The 16190-nt window shown below is 38.1% G+C and overlaps 1 protein-coding gene across 1 annotated transcript; it reads right to left on the bottom strand.

Moving 5' to 3' along the window:
- Positions 1–660: 660 nt before the first annotated feature.
- gc2 (guanylyl cyclase 2) lies at positions 661–13708 on the bottom strand. The gene is made up of 23 exons (XM_042512684.1): positions 13289–13708; positions 13076–13204; positions 12811–12990; positions 12509–12626; positions 11633–11934; positions 11405–11536; positions 10827–10930; positions 10337–10455; positions 9750–9834; positions 9360–9456; positions 8626–8742; positions 7825–7905; positions 7561–7737; positions 7112–7268; positions 6881–7030; positions 6449–6597; positions 5992–6155; positions 4880–5072; positions 4611–4785; positions 3878–3976; positions 2995–3089; positions 2824–2909; positions 661–793 (listed from the first exon to the last, which is right to left on the bottom strand). Exons 1-23 carry the CDS (start codon positions 13706–13708, stop codon positions 661–663), a joined length of 3462 nt encoding a protein of 1153 aa, XP_042368618.1.
- Positions 13709–16190: the final 2482 nt, after the last annotated feature.

Here is a 16190-nt window from a genome sequence, read left to right on the forward strand (position 1 = left end):
AGTCATCAAAATGATAAGCCCTCCTTCAAATAAATCTCTCTCCTTTTTTAAACATTAATTTTCAGTTTATTTTCTTCTCACTTTTTACCAATTTCTTGCTCACTGCCTTTCCCGTGTTTTTGAAGAGAATTAAAACTTTTTGCTCAGGTTTCAAAGGTTTAACTACTTGTGAGAGGCGTCTGAAAGCAGCACAATAAAAACGGATGTCCATCCAGGTTTCAAAGGGTTAATTTTCTCTCCTCACTTTAAGTTCCTCCTCTCCTCCCTTCAGACGGAGGAGCAGGGAAGCAAAGGGGGAGGAAATGAACGAGAGATTAGGTGCTGCTGAGTGACAGTTTGTGTAGATCCCTGCTCTGCTGAGTCAGCACTCCTCTGTGTCTAAACATAGACCCACGCGAGACAGCATCTCCTTGACTCAAGCCGTTAATACACACAGACACACACGGTGATAATCCCAACTAACACTTTCACTAGCCTCCTCTCTCCTCCTGGAAACTTTCCTCAGTGGATGATCACAGGCAGGAAATGTATTAAAGGAATATCAGGATGATTCTTCATGTCTGCATCAGTTTTAAGTGATCAAAAGGCTTAATCTTAGTGCTCACAGCTGAGCCCACAAGTGAAAATCCAGTCCAGGTAAAGTTGTAAACCATAGGTTAGTCAGTGGTGGGACATCATGACGTTGTCTTCATCATCTGGCGTGCTGACCTGAGTCGCGACACGGACATGAGAGATTTTCTTCACCGCCTTGTGAAACGCACGCTTCACGTCCTTTGACTCACCTGTTGCGATGCTGATGCTGAGAGGAGGAGAGAGGATGGTGGAGGCAGAGGATAGAAGGAAACAATAATTAATGCTGGATGAGCATCCCAAAAATGTAAAAACAAAGCAATCATTAGCTTTAATACGCTGGAGGATTAGGGCCATGTCAAAGAAAAAACTTCTTAGATTTCTGGAATTAAGTCACAATATAACAAAAATAAAGACATACTTTTATGAAAAAAATCTCACACATTTATGAGAATAAAGTTGATTGATTAATCCATAAATTTACAAGAAAAAAAAAGTAATAATATTATGAGATTTAACTCGTAATTTTATGAGAAAGTCACAGATTAAGACCAGAGAGTAAATTTACGAGATTTTCTCAAAATTTTTATAACTTTTTTCTTGAAACTACAACTTAATTCTTGTATCAATATCTCTTTATTTTCAAAATCTCTTTTTTTTTTCTTACTATGGCCCTAATCCCAAATTGAAGGCAAGTGAACAAAACTTGTAAAGTAGAAGAACTGAGTTTTGTCAGTGACCAACTTATCAAAAGAGTGATTTTCTTTCTATTATATGGACAAATTCCCATCTCCCTCATTTGAGATGACTCTAGGTGTCTCTGTATTTTATTTGCATTTACTTGTATCTTGAATAGTAACATGACCCACAGAAATTTTTGACGCACAAACCAAGACAAGGTCTGGTAAAATGGCAAAACATAAAAAATTTAACCTATCATGAAAGAATTTATTTTGAAATTCCAGCTGCTGGGTCAAGATGGAAACAAAACACCTCTAGGGGTCTAATTTTTAAAATAAAAGCAAATTCTTGTCCCAGAACCCCAAAGTTTGAACCGCTGCTTCTTACTGTGATTTCCTCCTTAACTTTGAACAGGTCACGTTCAAGATGAAACTAAAATGCAAACATGCTGCAGCGACACCTCGAGACAGTTCATGCTAACAAGCCAAAGAACGAGTCATATTGCCAACCAAGTCAGTAATGTTATACATTTTTTAAAATAATGCATAACATTACCTCAGTTTTTCTTCTTTGCAAGCTGTTCTTGTTGTTGTTTCTCGGCTTTTCGTTTCTTGTACTGGGCTATCTCGGCCATCTGCAGCCCGTGGGCCGTTTGCCTGTTGGGACGAAGTGAACAGCGTGAACACAACTAATACACACAGCTACTGTCGAGGTCCACTGATGTGTATCTATGCAGGAGGATGCCTTAAGATTGGGCTGTCACAACATGATCACTGGCAGAAACACACAAAAAATAGCAAAAAAAAAAAAAAAAGGAAAAAAGTTCAAGTAAAATTACCTGAAGATAAGCACAGTAAGTAAATAAATAAAATAATGACAAACAAAAGCAAAGTAGAGAATTACCCAAAAAGTGCTGAAAAAAGCATTTATTTTATGTGGTTTTTATAATAATTTTCTTTTATTTTTAAATATAAAATTATTTTATATTTAGTATAAAATATATTTTAGTTTTTGGGACATGTTTTCCCATTTTTTTTAAAGATAATTTTCTAATAATCCTTTCATCTTTTTTTAAAGCTAATTTGTAGGTACGCTGCCTTTTTCAACCACTCCTCCATGTTTTTCTAAAGAAATCAAACCGATTTTCTCAGGTTTCAAAGGGTCAAATAGCATGTGAAGGGCATCTTCCCAAGCTTAAAAGGGCTTGACAAGATAGTTTTGCATTTTTAGGATTATTTCCGAGAATAGATTGATACCAATGTCATGTATGTGGGTTTAGTTTGGGGCTAGAGGCTGGAGACGATTAGCCTAGCTTTGCATAAAGACTAGAAGTGGCGGGAAACAGCTTGCCTTGCTCTATCAAACGTCTCTTAAAATGCTCTATCACGTAACTCCATGTTGTTCTGTTGTCTGCCAACATTTGAGTGCCTTCAATACTAGAATGGCTTCAATGGCTACATGTGAGGTGTGCAAAAGTGACCACTGCAGGACTGCCAGGCAAAAAAAGCAGAGGAGAAGGGGGGCACAGAATAAAAAGAGGAAGAAGAACGAATAAAAAAGGACAGTTCTTACCCTGACTTGACCTCTGGAGGAACAGGAAGAGGTTTGTTAAATCCCTCTTTCCCGACAAGCCAGTAGGTCTCCTCTACAGGTTTCCCCTGAGAAAGAGAGACATACACAGAGTGACAGACTGAACTGCATCCACCTGCAGAAATCTCTGTTGTCGTAATAAAAGCGTCTTACCTTCACTTCTGTCCTACTCCTCAACTCAAGCTTGTAGCCGAGATTTAGTTCCCGCAGGACCTTTACTGTACTCTGGTGGACGTGGATCCTGTAGGCTGCAACAAATAGAAAAAGAAAATGGCTGTTGTAATTTACAGGTAATAGGGAGTGAATCAAATTAAAGCTAAAAAACTTAAAACTTACAAGAAAACATGCTTTGTATTGTTTCAAAATATAGGATTGTGTCATATGACAACATAATATAAATCATTATTAACAATAGAACTTTGACATTTTTGACTACTTTATACTTCTACATCCCACACAAATATTGTACTTTTTATTGTGTACTTTTATTTTTAATATATTTTGATGCTAATACTTTTGGACTTTTACTTAAGTAAGATTTAAAATGCACGACTTGAGTATTTTTTCATTGTAGTATTGCTGTTTTTAATTAAGTAAAAGATCTGAATGCCTCTCATTCGATTGCCAGCTAATAATTACTTCAATATTTGGTCAATATGCTGATTATTTTCTTTGATTTATTGTTCTGGCTATAAAATATCAGACAGTGATTTGATCACTTTGCTGACTTTATTGGACCAACAGTGCAACACCCCCAAAATGTTTAGTTTATTATCATATGACAAAAAAATTGAAGAAACTTAAACTAGCAAATTATTTTTAATTGAAAAATTAATGAAAAGATTGATCAGTTATTAAAACAGTTGCTGATCCGTTGATCTAATTGTTTCAGCTCTACAATTCTTTAGACAATATTTTCCCAATTGTTAACCGTCTTGTCAAGTATTTAATTCACATGATCAGCCCGAAACATTCATGTCTGATTGTTTTATTCTTAATCGGTTATTGTTATTTTTTTTGTAGGTGTGTAACTTACGCAGCCCGCTGGACTCCATACGAGAGGCGGTGGTCACTGTGTCTCCAAACAGACAGTAACGAGGCATGGTGAGACCTACCACACCTGCTACACATGGACCTGTAACACACACACACACACACACACACACACACACACACACACACACACACACACACACACACACACAAAGCTCTTACTTCTTGTAGTCTGGGTTTGTTGGAGACCCTTATTTTACAACATGGTCATGCAGTTGTGTATCCATTATCCAGTATCCATCCATTATTTTTGTGTATTATTGCTTATATACAACAGTACTGAAACCAACAACACAATGCTAAATTATACTATACAACAGATCCTAATATTTTGTCACTGTGTTCTTTTGAATCGATGTTAACCTTGATGTGATTTTAACAGTGTGAGTTATGTAAAAGAGGGTCAAATATTCCATTATTTCTTATGGTCAGTGTTTAGACTTGGTGTGTTTTATATCACCACTTGAGTGATGTTCAAACTTTTTACCTGTTATTTTTAGCCATCCATTTAGGCTTTTCTACTTGCCAAACAAGTTCAAGTATTACAACTAAACACTAAAACCAGCTCAAAAGTTACTCACTTTGTGTTATTCAGTTGATAAAACAATATAAAGATTAAAAACAACATAACATTTGATTAATGGCCCAACAAAAAAATGTAAATATGATATTGTTACTTGGTTGAACTATTATTTTTGCGCTCCTTCCTGCCTCACCTGTGTGCAGTCCTATACGTATCCTGACAGGAACGTCTGGCATATGTCTCATTTTAAAGGTTCCCACAGCGCTCAGGATGTCGAGGGCCATGTTGGCTATCTCTGCAGCATGGCGGTTGCCGTTAGGGACAGGAACACCTGACGCCACCATATAAGCATCACCAATAGTCTCCACCTAGATTAGAATAAGATAGAGTGAGTGACGGTATGATTAATTTACAGTTAATGCCACAATATAAATACAATAGATAGAGGTTAAAACACAGCACCTTGTAGACATCATGGTTTCCAATGATGGCGTCAAAGATCGTGTAGAGGTTGTTGAGCAGGTCGACCACCTCGATGGGTTCGCTGTTGGCTGAGATGGTAGTAAAGCCGACGATGTCGCTGAAGTAAAGCGACACTTTGTCAAAGTACTCAGGTTCGACTGTACCGCCGACCTTTAAAGCCTCGGCCACAGATCTACAGGAGGGAAGAACACATGAGTTTGTGATGTATTAAGGTCGTAGAGACGTGTAGAGATGACTCACAAGGTTATTTATTGTCTGTCTAAAACAAAACAGCGTTGAGTACTTGACACTACATTTTATTAAATCAGATTTGGGTCTATTTATTTATATCCCCTGTAACTACTTTGTATCTCCTTTTTTTTAAAAAAAATGCTATTTTTTGTTTTTTCTTTGATAGTTTGCCTTTTTATGTTATGTAAAGCATGAATACAAAAAAGTTTAAGTCATGAATACTGTGATTCCCACCTTAAACCGATTACATTCTTTTTTGTGAAAACAATTTACTTTAAAATGGAAAAAAATGTAAATAGCACATTTTTCAGAGCATATATGTTTTTTATGACACTGAGCTGGCAATATCAAATACATTTTAAAAAGACATTATAAACGGAAAAATTATTATGTGAATAAATTGTATAAAAGGTAAATGTATCAAAAGGAAATGTGACATTATGAAAATGTTATTGGAAAAGTCCTATTCTGAAAAAGAGCAATAAAAACAAAAAAGGACAACCTCTCCAATTATGAAAATATGAATGATATAACATTGCAGAAAGCTGTTTTGTAAATGAACTTATACCATTTACACAACTCATGCATGTGGTTATGTTTTTCATATTTCTTTATATAACACCAAACACTTTTGGGCTCCATTGAAAGACACAGCATGCACATTTTCTGTTGTATATGAGTGTATTTTTGATTTATGTACACATTTATATAGAAAACAAACAAAGTTAGTGGAAGCAAACAAACAAATTAACATGCAAATTACCCACAATGTATTTATGTTTATGTGTGTATATATAATTGACCCATTGTGTTTTTACCTGTGTAGGTTTGTTTTGTATGGGGTGTGTTTGTTAACTCACGGAGGAAGCATCTGTGTGAGCAGCTTCTCCGTTTTCTGTTTCTCAATCTCCAGCTCCTCCGTTCGCTCCCTGATCAGCTCCTCCAGGTTAGACGAGTACTGCTCCAGCATCCTCAGCATGGAGTCTATGATGTTAGTCTTCTTCCCCTTGTTAATGTTTTTAAACTGAGAAGACAGGAAAGAAGGTAAAAGTACAAAAAAAAAAAGACAGAAGTTGAGGTTTAAAATAATAATCAAGTATAAAAGCTCATAAAGCAGTATCAGAAAGAAATGAATTCCCAAACAATACTGATTCTCAACTTGATTTTACTACAGAAAAATTGACCATTTTCAATCCATGTTTGAAAACAATGTAAAAACAACATTGCAGCATAATTTTCTAGCATTTAAAGAAAGATATTTTGTTCAAAATAAAGCAAAATAAAGTTATGATGATGACCCAAAAGCTTTCCACCCACCTGGTCGAAGATCTCATCAAAGGTCGGTCTCTTCTCTGGCTGTTCGTTCCAGCACTGTTTCATCAGCTGGATGCACTCTAAAGGAGCGCAGTCTGGACTGACCACCGGTCGACACAGAGGAGGAGGCTTACACAGCTTCTCTATTATGTCTAAAATACAGAAACATCAGCTGTAAAATAAGTGATCATTGTTTTTTAGCCGTGCAAGCGGTTTGGTGAAGGGATGGCCTGTTTAATATGCAGACATTCATGGTGCCCAGAGGATGACTCCTGATGACTGTGGTGAAATAATTGTTCATCCATTACCACAAACAGATTAAAATTTCACATCTAACTTCAAGACAGCTTGTTAGTAAATGAACAGTAATTGTAAACTTAAAAAAAGTAATCAGAAAAACATGTTTTTTGTGTGTGGGGGAAGTTGCTATCTTGCCTGTGGCGGACAAGTCCAGCATGCAGAACGGAGGCCCTCTGACCACCACCTCTTGCATGATGATGGCGAAGCTATACACGTCTCCAGCTAGACTCCCGTGAAGCTCAGGCTTCCTGCTCCTCAGGATCTCTGGAGCCGTCCACAGCAACTCTGGAGCACACACAGCTGCATTAGTTTGCTACTGTGGTGGAAACTTATACAAATGGTTTGTAATCTGGTGTGTTCTCTCACCGTCCGCAGGTGGCTCCATGTAAGGGAACCTCTGTGCCTCCAGAACCTCGTTGTAGCCATAGTCCGTGACCTTCAGGACAAAACGCCCGTCCACCACACAGTTACGGGACTTGAGACGAGTGTGGGACACTCCGCGGTGGTGGAGGTACTTCATACCCTGAGACAGAAAACAAACAAGTCAGAATATTTTCAGCAGTGGAGGAGCGTAATTACAAAATTGAGGTACTTTACTTGAGTCTCCTCTTTTCATGCCAATTTTTACTTCTATTTCAAGGCATCACAACATTTAAGACCCATTTACTTTATAAAAATACTTTTTATCTTAAACAAAGAAGAGCTTATGAGATCAGATCAACTAAGACGCAGGTTAAAACCAGGTGGACACAGAACCTTAAACAGTCCATGCATACCCTAAATATCCCATCTCCCATCCCGCTTTCTTTACTGACCTTTATTAAATCCAGTAGCAGAGACGACTTAAACATCCAGTCGAGTTTGACGTCGTCATTCAGGAGCAGGTCCTCCAAACTTCCTCTGGAGCAGAACTCGGTCACGATGGCGAACACGCCGCAGTCGTGGAAGAAGCCCAAGAAAGGGTTAATGTTCTCATGACGCATGTCCTTCATCTGCAGCCAAGAAACAAAAGTACCTCATAATGCTGGTTTCTTTCATTATCTGTGTTTTTCATGACTTGTGCTTTACTTGTCACTTACCAGTTCAAACACAAGGCTTGTTTTGGGGTTGATGCTGCTAAACGTCCCATCAGGAAGTCTCTTCAGCCACGCCCAGTCACCCTGGAGGAGAGGAACGCCAAACATCAGGTACTCTACGTTTCTTACCTTAGCTGCTAAGTCAATATGCCATATAAGTTTTTTTTGTTATTCAAATGGAAAGATTTGAGGTTGACAAAATATCCCCAAACTGTCAAAAGTTCATGATGGCGAAACTATTTCTGTGTCAACTGACCTGTGAGCATCAGTTTGGTTCTATCAAATGGTGGCAGAGGCTTATTTAGTTGCCTGTTATTTATTAGCTATGATGGCTAAATAAGTCCCATTTTAGTAGTTGACCTTTGGCCCCTATGAAGTCATTTGTGATATGATTTGAGTTAAAACCTGAATTACTCTGAATAAAAATGTTACAGTTGACCACTGATAAAGTAAAACAACAAAGTTATAGTAATGGAGCTGTAGTCAGTTTTGCTAAAAAACGTTTTTTACATTTCTGCGGTGAACTATTTTATCTGACAGCTTCATTATTCTGATAAAGTGCATTTTGCAACTTTTTTTTAAAACCAAAATTCTACATATATTTCCATTGTAAATCTTGACTGTAACTGTCACATCCTAATTTTCAAATAGTCTTGGTTATTCTGAAAAGGAATGTTTGCAATTTATCTGTATTTGAAGCTAATAAGAGAAAAATGCGGGGTCAATTTTAATTTAGCCTTTACGATCTAGAAAGGACTGATAGGAGTGTGTTTTACATTAATACAAAAATACATGCTGTCTCACCTCAAAAATGACAACGTTGGAGTTCTCGTAGGTGGCTGGAGATTGAGTTGAGACTGGCGACGTGATGTCTGATACGCTCCTCATGCCGCTCGCCCGGCTGTCATCCAGACTCAGCTTCTATAAAAGCATCAAGCTCAGGATGTGAGGGGAAAGTTTATAATCAGTTTTCTTGTTTGAACTACCTGTTAAAACCTCTGTACAGTGGTGGAACAAGTATTCAGATTTTTTTAGGTTACTTCATAAACATTTAAAATAACAATACTGTGATGTAGAAGTTCTAAAATCTCAGTAAAAGTACAGATGCATAATAACAAAATATAAATATAAGAGCACTCAATATGCAAAATCGCCAGTTTCAAAATAATATATATCATTTTACTTAATCAAAGTTAATGTACGATTAATGCATGTATCACTTAAATAATGCAGCCACTAAAGGTGGGTGAAGTTCATACTGTGCTTAATCCATAATAGTGAGTATGTTTCTATTAACAACCTAAATCTGTAAAGTGTCTATATTTATCAAATAAACATAGTCAAGTAAGATTAAAACAACAAGCACCTCTAAGTTGTACTCAAGTACAATAAATATATTTGGTTACTTTCCACCACCATTTAGATGTTCAAGAAATGGGGATTTATTTAACTGAAATTCATCAACACATCAACATCTTCCTGTAGTTTTACTACTACAATGATAACATCAAGTATGAGTCAATCAGACAGGGGCTGACCTTGTTGCTAAGCGACGGGTTGATGAATGTGACATCAGCCAGAGTCAGCAAGATCCTGTTTGGGCCCTTAACCAGTCGAATTTGATTGATGCGTCGCCTAGGCAACAAGAGACAGCAGGGTAGACTGTTATGAACTCAACTGTTACTTACTAAGAGCTGTAAGTCAAAACACAGCTTTTTTCTCTTTATTACAAAGAATCACAAAGGTCATGTGTTTTTAATAACTATTTTCTACCTAGAAACAATTTAGTTTAATAAAAAATAAGAATAAAATCTGATGATATTTTAAACCATAGAACACAATGATATTTATTTATTTTTTATGTATTTATTCTTTAAACTTTAGAATAAATGCTTTAAAGAGCAACATGACTTCCTGTGACTTTGTACCTGATGCAGTAAATAAACGCCATTGCAAAAACAGAAGTTGACATGGCTCCGAAGAACATGCTGATGGTCGAGAATAGATCCACACCTGGAGCAAGAAAAAAAGGTTTTTAAGTTTTCGATGTAAAACACTTAAAAGTGAGCCTTTTGTTTTTAAAAGATCTTTATTCTTTTAAGGAAGACAAACATGTTATGACAGAATATATTAGAGCCTTAATCTTCACAAAACAACCTGAAATAGAACCCCCTCACAAAAAGAAAATTTATTAAAAATTTTTTTTGAAAAAGATTTAAAAAAAAAACAATTTTAGAAAATAGTTAGTTCACCCAAATAGTTCACCCAAAACAATAATTACAAAATCCCTAAGGCCTAAACATGTTTAAAAAATTGAAGAACATCAATTTTAATCTTAATTCAGGGTCAGCATTTCAAATGACTTTGAATTGCTAACTCTTTTTTTTATGTACGCACATTTTCTTGGAGTCCAATGCAGGTATATATTTATTTGTAGAGCCAAGCCATTAAAAATATCAATAATAAACTAAAACATCCAGCATTTACAAATGGATGCAAGCTTTAGGTTCCTTACCCCCTGAGCAAATGACTCCAGGAGTAAACCAGCATGAGGAGTCCTTCCTGGGTCTGTAGCCATGAGGGAAGTGGATTTCTCGACCCAGGAAACGCACCATGCCGGCCTCCATGTCAATGCTGTCATTAATCAATATGATGATGTTAGTACTGCAACAATAATAAATCCGATGGCACTCCATTCTTTTGGTATAAACACAGTTAAGAATATAATGCAACTCAAACTACAACCTGAAAAATGTTGGCATGGGCCTTTACTTCATCAGTTTGGCCGCTAAAAATCTTTGCACTGACACTGCAGAACTTTTTTTGTGCTTTTGTACCTTTCACTCACATCACTGTGATTCAGTTGAACAAAACTTAATTTTAACTTTAATTTTGAAGTTTACTGACATGATCACAGTCTGGTTTGACTTTCTTTAACCTAACTTATGTCACTGAATATTTCATTCATTCATTTGCTTATCTCTCTATCCTCAGTCCTCATGTACCTGTATGTTGGCATCAGCTCCCAGGAGAGTCCGTCTGTGTCCAGTATGAGGTATTCCAGCAGAGCAGCTCCAGAGTCGTTGATTTTGACGGGATGGCTGAAGCCCTGCAATGTAAGTAAGATATGCATTTGCAACAATCCCTGTTGTTTTAAATGGTAATGGCCAATTCTTTAACCATAGTTTGGTCTAGTAAACTATCAAAACTAATATTAGAATTTGCTTAATTTCCTCATTCATTCTGGGGACGGTCTCTCATCAATGCTGCACCGAACTGCTTTAGAAAAAATACATTTTTTTGTAATTTAACAGAAATATGGCCTGCTAAGAAGAAGCAATACAAGTGCTCTAGTCTGAGAAACCTTTAATTTAATGTTTTATTATATATAAATCATTTTCATTAAGGTCCAGTGACACTAAATCGCTAGTTAACCTGAAGTTAACCAGAAAAAAGCACTTTTAGGTGCAATTATTCTCAAATCCTTGGACTGAAGCCCTTAGCAGTAATTCCATTGTTTTCCCCCTAAATTGTATCTAAACAAGTTACAAATACTGTGTCTTATTTACAATCATCTTAGTACCTGGAAGTCCAGGTTGCGGGTGTGTCTTGCCAAGTTTCCCCCAGACATCCACACCCCAGCCTGCTGAACACGATGCACTGCATGAGCCATGATGAGGACGGAGCTGTAGATGGTGCCAAAAAGTGGAGAAACCTGCAGGACACACAGACATATTGAGCTGCCTTGCTCAAGGGCAGCTGAACAGCACACACATGCCACCGGCACAGTCTTTACGATCCCATGCATCACCTGATGAGGCTTCAGCGTCTTGGCCACCTCCCCTCTCTCCATGGCCTCGCTGTAAGCCTCAAAGAAGGACACCTGAGGTGAGTTGATGGTGACGGTCAGGACGGCGTCGTAGGCCCGCAGCAGTTTGCTGTTCCTCTTTAGAGCTGGGTAGGTGACGTTGCGATACGGCAGGCTGTAGAGCAAAGTGTCATAGGGCACAAAGACCAGGGAGCCATCGATCAGCTGCATGTCGTAGGCCGTCTCCAAGAGCTGCTTCTGGGCTCCACCGCCAATCAGAGCCGAGTGCATGCAGAGGATCACAACTACGGACATAATATTGAGGTGCAGGTTTAAAGTTTCAAACACTGAGTAACTGAAAATTTAAAACAATAAGGGAGAAAACAAAAGGAAGACTTCACCACCAAAATGAATGTTTGTATATCAGTGAACCATGGGTTAAGTTTATGAAGAAAGTTGTTAGTTTCACCCATGCCTCCAAGGACCAAAGAACCCAAAAATGGAAAAAAAAAATCTCGATGAATCGAAGTTTTAGGGTTCCACATTTAACAACAGTAAAGCTATATCAAAACTTTATTTCCAAACTGTCACATAACTTGTGTGATATAATCCATTTATCCAGTCATATGCTCAGTACTTCCAAACAGACAGACCTTTTCTGATATAGTTTTGCTGCTGTTAAACGTGGACCCCTTATGACTTCAGTTCATTAGGAATTTCATCCATTTTTGGAGTCTTTATTGATTTGAAGCATGCTAAGAAAAAAACGTTTTCTTTACAAAATCAGTGTAAAACAATTAATATACAAATAGTTACTTGGGGGTTGAAGTATTCCTCTAGGGAGAAAAAGTGGGGTACATAGCACATCGTATTTCGTACCTCGTATTTCTCTCATCTTGCGGAGCTTGGTTAGAGTTCGCCTGATGCCATGAGGTGTGTTCTCCATAAAACTGACAAGTCTGACTGGGAGACCATGGCTCCTCAAGGAGTCAGCTACCTGTACGGAACAAAGGCAGGCACGTTTCCCATATATTTCATGGTAAATTAGGTATTTAGGTAATATAATAAAGTGTGGCTTCCTCTCTGTCATCAGCTAGTTTGGATTTATCAAGATCTAGGCGGCTACAAGAAACCAATAGCTGTTTGTTTTTTTTTTCAGAAATCTGAGAAAATATCCAAACCTTGGTGGCCGTCTCCACCCAGATATCCTCTGAGGAAGAGATGATGCCGATGTAGGCCCATCTGAAGTAGTTTATGACGTTGAGCAGCACCCAGGTGGGCCTCGACATGGAGCGAGCAAAGGTCGGGTGGCTCCGAACGTCGTCCAGCTCATAGCCAACACAACCCCAAGGAAACAATGCCTGGAGGCGGAGAGTAAAGGAGAAAATGGACATGTTATGTACACACATTCCTTTAAAACTTAATTCACTAAGAAACACCACCTACTTTGTTCCAGCCTTTGCTCAGCATTGACGCAGTATCACAGTAGCCGGGATTGGCTGGTCCAATGTATCCTGAGGCCTTGGTATGGAAACCAATGAACGCCTCCAGCGCCCTTGATGTCTCACACGGCTCCTTAAAGGTGACAATAAACCCATAAATCAATCAATGTATTAATCAGTCACATTACTTTTTGACTGATGGAGATGAGATCAGCACCTGCAGCACAGAATAGTCGAACGTTGCTCCATAGGCCAGCGATGGGTCTTTGTTGATGCGGTTGACAGCGAGCTGTGCTGCCACACTGGGGAGGGCTTTGGCAAAGAGAGGGTCACACCCCCACGGTCCCACCACCCCGATCCGAAACCAAGCTGCATGAGCTGGGCTGGGTAGAAAACACAGGGAGCCCAAAAGGAGCAGGAGAAACCTTAAGAGGCTGTGCAGGGATGGAGGGAGCAGAGGGGAGAAGTGGGATAAAGCTGAGGAGGAGGAGACAGAATAAAGTGCGGGAAAGAAGTGATGATGAGAAGGAGGAATGGAGGATGGGTGGATGTCAGGAGCTTTGTCTGGTGTCTGCTTGCATGTTTGAGGTACGAAGAAGATGAAGGCACGTCGCTGTGAAAGCATCTCAAGGCTCATCACGTCCAGAACTCACAAGGACCTGGAAAAGATGGACTGAAGGTGCTGCTTCCCTGGAACAATGAAGGATTTGGAGAAAAGTAAAAGTAAGTTTATTTTGTAGAGATACACAACTCAACTCGTATCATGTGACCTACAGAAAGACATTCAGTGACCACTGGACAAATTTAAGTGTGAGTGATTTTAGTTTCACTTTGTTTTAGTCAGGGAATCCAACTTTTACTTTCGGAAAAGTACCAAAATCTAAAATATACAATTATTGAGGACTGACATTAGAAGTTTTGCATTGAAAATCCTACTTAAATAAACAAGTATTGTAAGCAAAATTTACTTAAAGTATCAAAACTTGAAAATTGACCCCCATGACTGAGAATTACATAATACTAATGCATCAATCTGTAAGCAGAATTCCACTGTTGCAGAAGGTTGAGAGTTTGGTCCACTTGTATGCCAACCTAAGGGTTAGGTCCCTCCGAAAGGTTGTCAGATCATTTTGAAGAATCTTGAGGTGATTAATATTACTATAATATTAATATAATACTTTTCTCCACTCTTTAGTAAGCCAGGGACCAAGCTAATTTAGAAATAGTGATGAGTGGAGAGCTGCTTTTCTGAGACTGCATCCTCATTGCTGTGTTGAAGTATATTTTTTCATGAAAGGACAAAGAAAATCAAGTTTCAAACATAAACTGGAAGAAGAATTGACAGTTTTGTCATGTGACTTTTCATGGAAAACAAAGTCTTTAGAGAGCATTTTTAGAGATTTTAGATAGTACCTGGCTCAGTCAACTACAACAGGATTGTTATTACTCTCATATCTGTACTGAATCTTTATCCTCATCTCATTTAGAGAAGAAAAATCCACATGACCAGGCCCTAAAATGTGTGGCTTCTATTGATTTGGCTTGTAATGTATAGAAAATACTCGATTTAGAGCATATTTAAGACCCTTAAGGAACTTAAATGTTGGTCATTATGATGAAAAATACGTATAAAGTAATATTTGTTTTTATGTCTGCAACCTAAGTCATGTCAGACACAACAACACAGCTTTCCTATAACACATACAACTCGCTGGACTACCATCTTTTAAATTACTACTTTAATTTTACTTAACCATATTGTTAACAACTGGCATGTTCTTTGCTTTCCTGCTCATAGGAGTTATTTCATATCCATCGTGCATCCAGCCATTTCTCTTTCATGCCTATTATGATTTTTTTTAGGACTCCTACCCTGCATTGACGGTATGGACAGGTCGTGCTTCCTTCCAAGCCGAATCTTCTGCACCGAAGTGACACAGCGAGGGATACTTTCATCACTTCTTCTTTTGCTTACATCCAGAAGGCAGACAAGTTATCCATCAGGAACCAAGTGAGTATCACAATATTATACTGTATATACAGGATACACACATGTAACTCAGTTGGTGGAGTTTCTCAGCTTGTATATGTGTGTGTGTGTGTGTGTGTGTGTGTGTGTCAGACAGAGAGATGACCTAGAACAAGTGTATGACCTGTCCTGTCAGATTATATCAAATCCAATCAAGACCTCTGTAGCGGTAAGCCGCACTTACTGAGGTGAAGTAAATTAACAATAATAATAATAATAATTTATTATTTGTAGGTTGGTGTAGCAAAAGTCTGTCCCAGTCAGATATGGAAATATATGATTCACTTAATCATTTTACAACTTCATGTGCAGACCAGATGATACGAGAGGAATATTGCAGCAGGGAAGCATGTAGTCCACTGTGTTTTAAATTTTATATTTTAGTCCTTTGGCCAACTGGCACACTGATATGAATACATAATAATGCACCATGCCCCTGCTGAATAAACAACATAATAATCTTTACATTACTTCTTTCTGATAAAGGCCACCCATGTCCTGTGGGAAAAACACATCTTGCAACATATTTCCACAAGTGAAACTCTCAGTTTGAGCTGTGCATGTCTGTGACCTTTTCCTCATTCATACTGTTAATGCTTCTCTCTAAAGCACAAAGCACAGTACTTCTCTGAAAGCTAGAGGGCAGCACGATACAGACACACAGACCAGCCTCTCTGATCTGTCTCTTGTACAGAAAACTGTTTGGTGTGTGGAGTTCTCAAATCCAGCTATAAAGCAGATATTTTTTTCCTCTGATCTCACTGAGTCCCACATAGTAAAAAGATACAGGGCGTTGTGCAATGTGATAGAACATATTGCACATTTCTGCAGGGTAAACGTCACTGTTTTTAAGCTAACAGGCTCACCCTCTCCTTTGGGGTTTACTGGGTTGCTATGATTCAAACATATTAACATTCAGTGTCAAAAACAAAAAAGTGAGGTCAATGCAGGATCAGGAGTAAAGGCTAGTAAGGCATATACATGAGAATAAACTGCTTCTGCGTCTTTTATATCAGTGGTTCCCAAATGGTTCAGTCACGGGTTCCAGATTTCTGTTAATTCATTACTTCAAGGTCCTCACATTGTAAAT

The sequence above is a fragment of the Plectropomus leopardus genome, chromosome 23 (assembly GCF_008729295.1).
Source record: "Plectropomus leopardus isolate mb chromosome 23, YSFRI_Pleo_2.0, whole genome shotgun sequence".
In the NCBI taxonomy this organism is placed as follows: Eukaryota; Metazoa; Chordata; class Actinopteri; order Perciformes; family Serranidae; genus Plectropomus; species Plectropomus leopardus.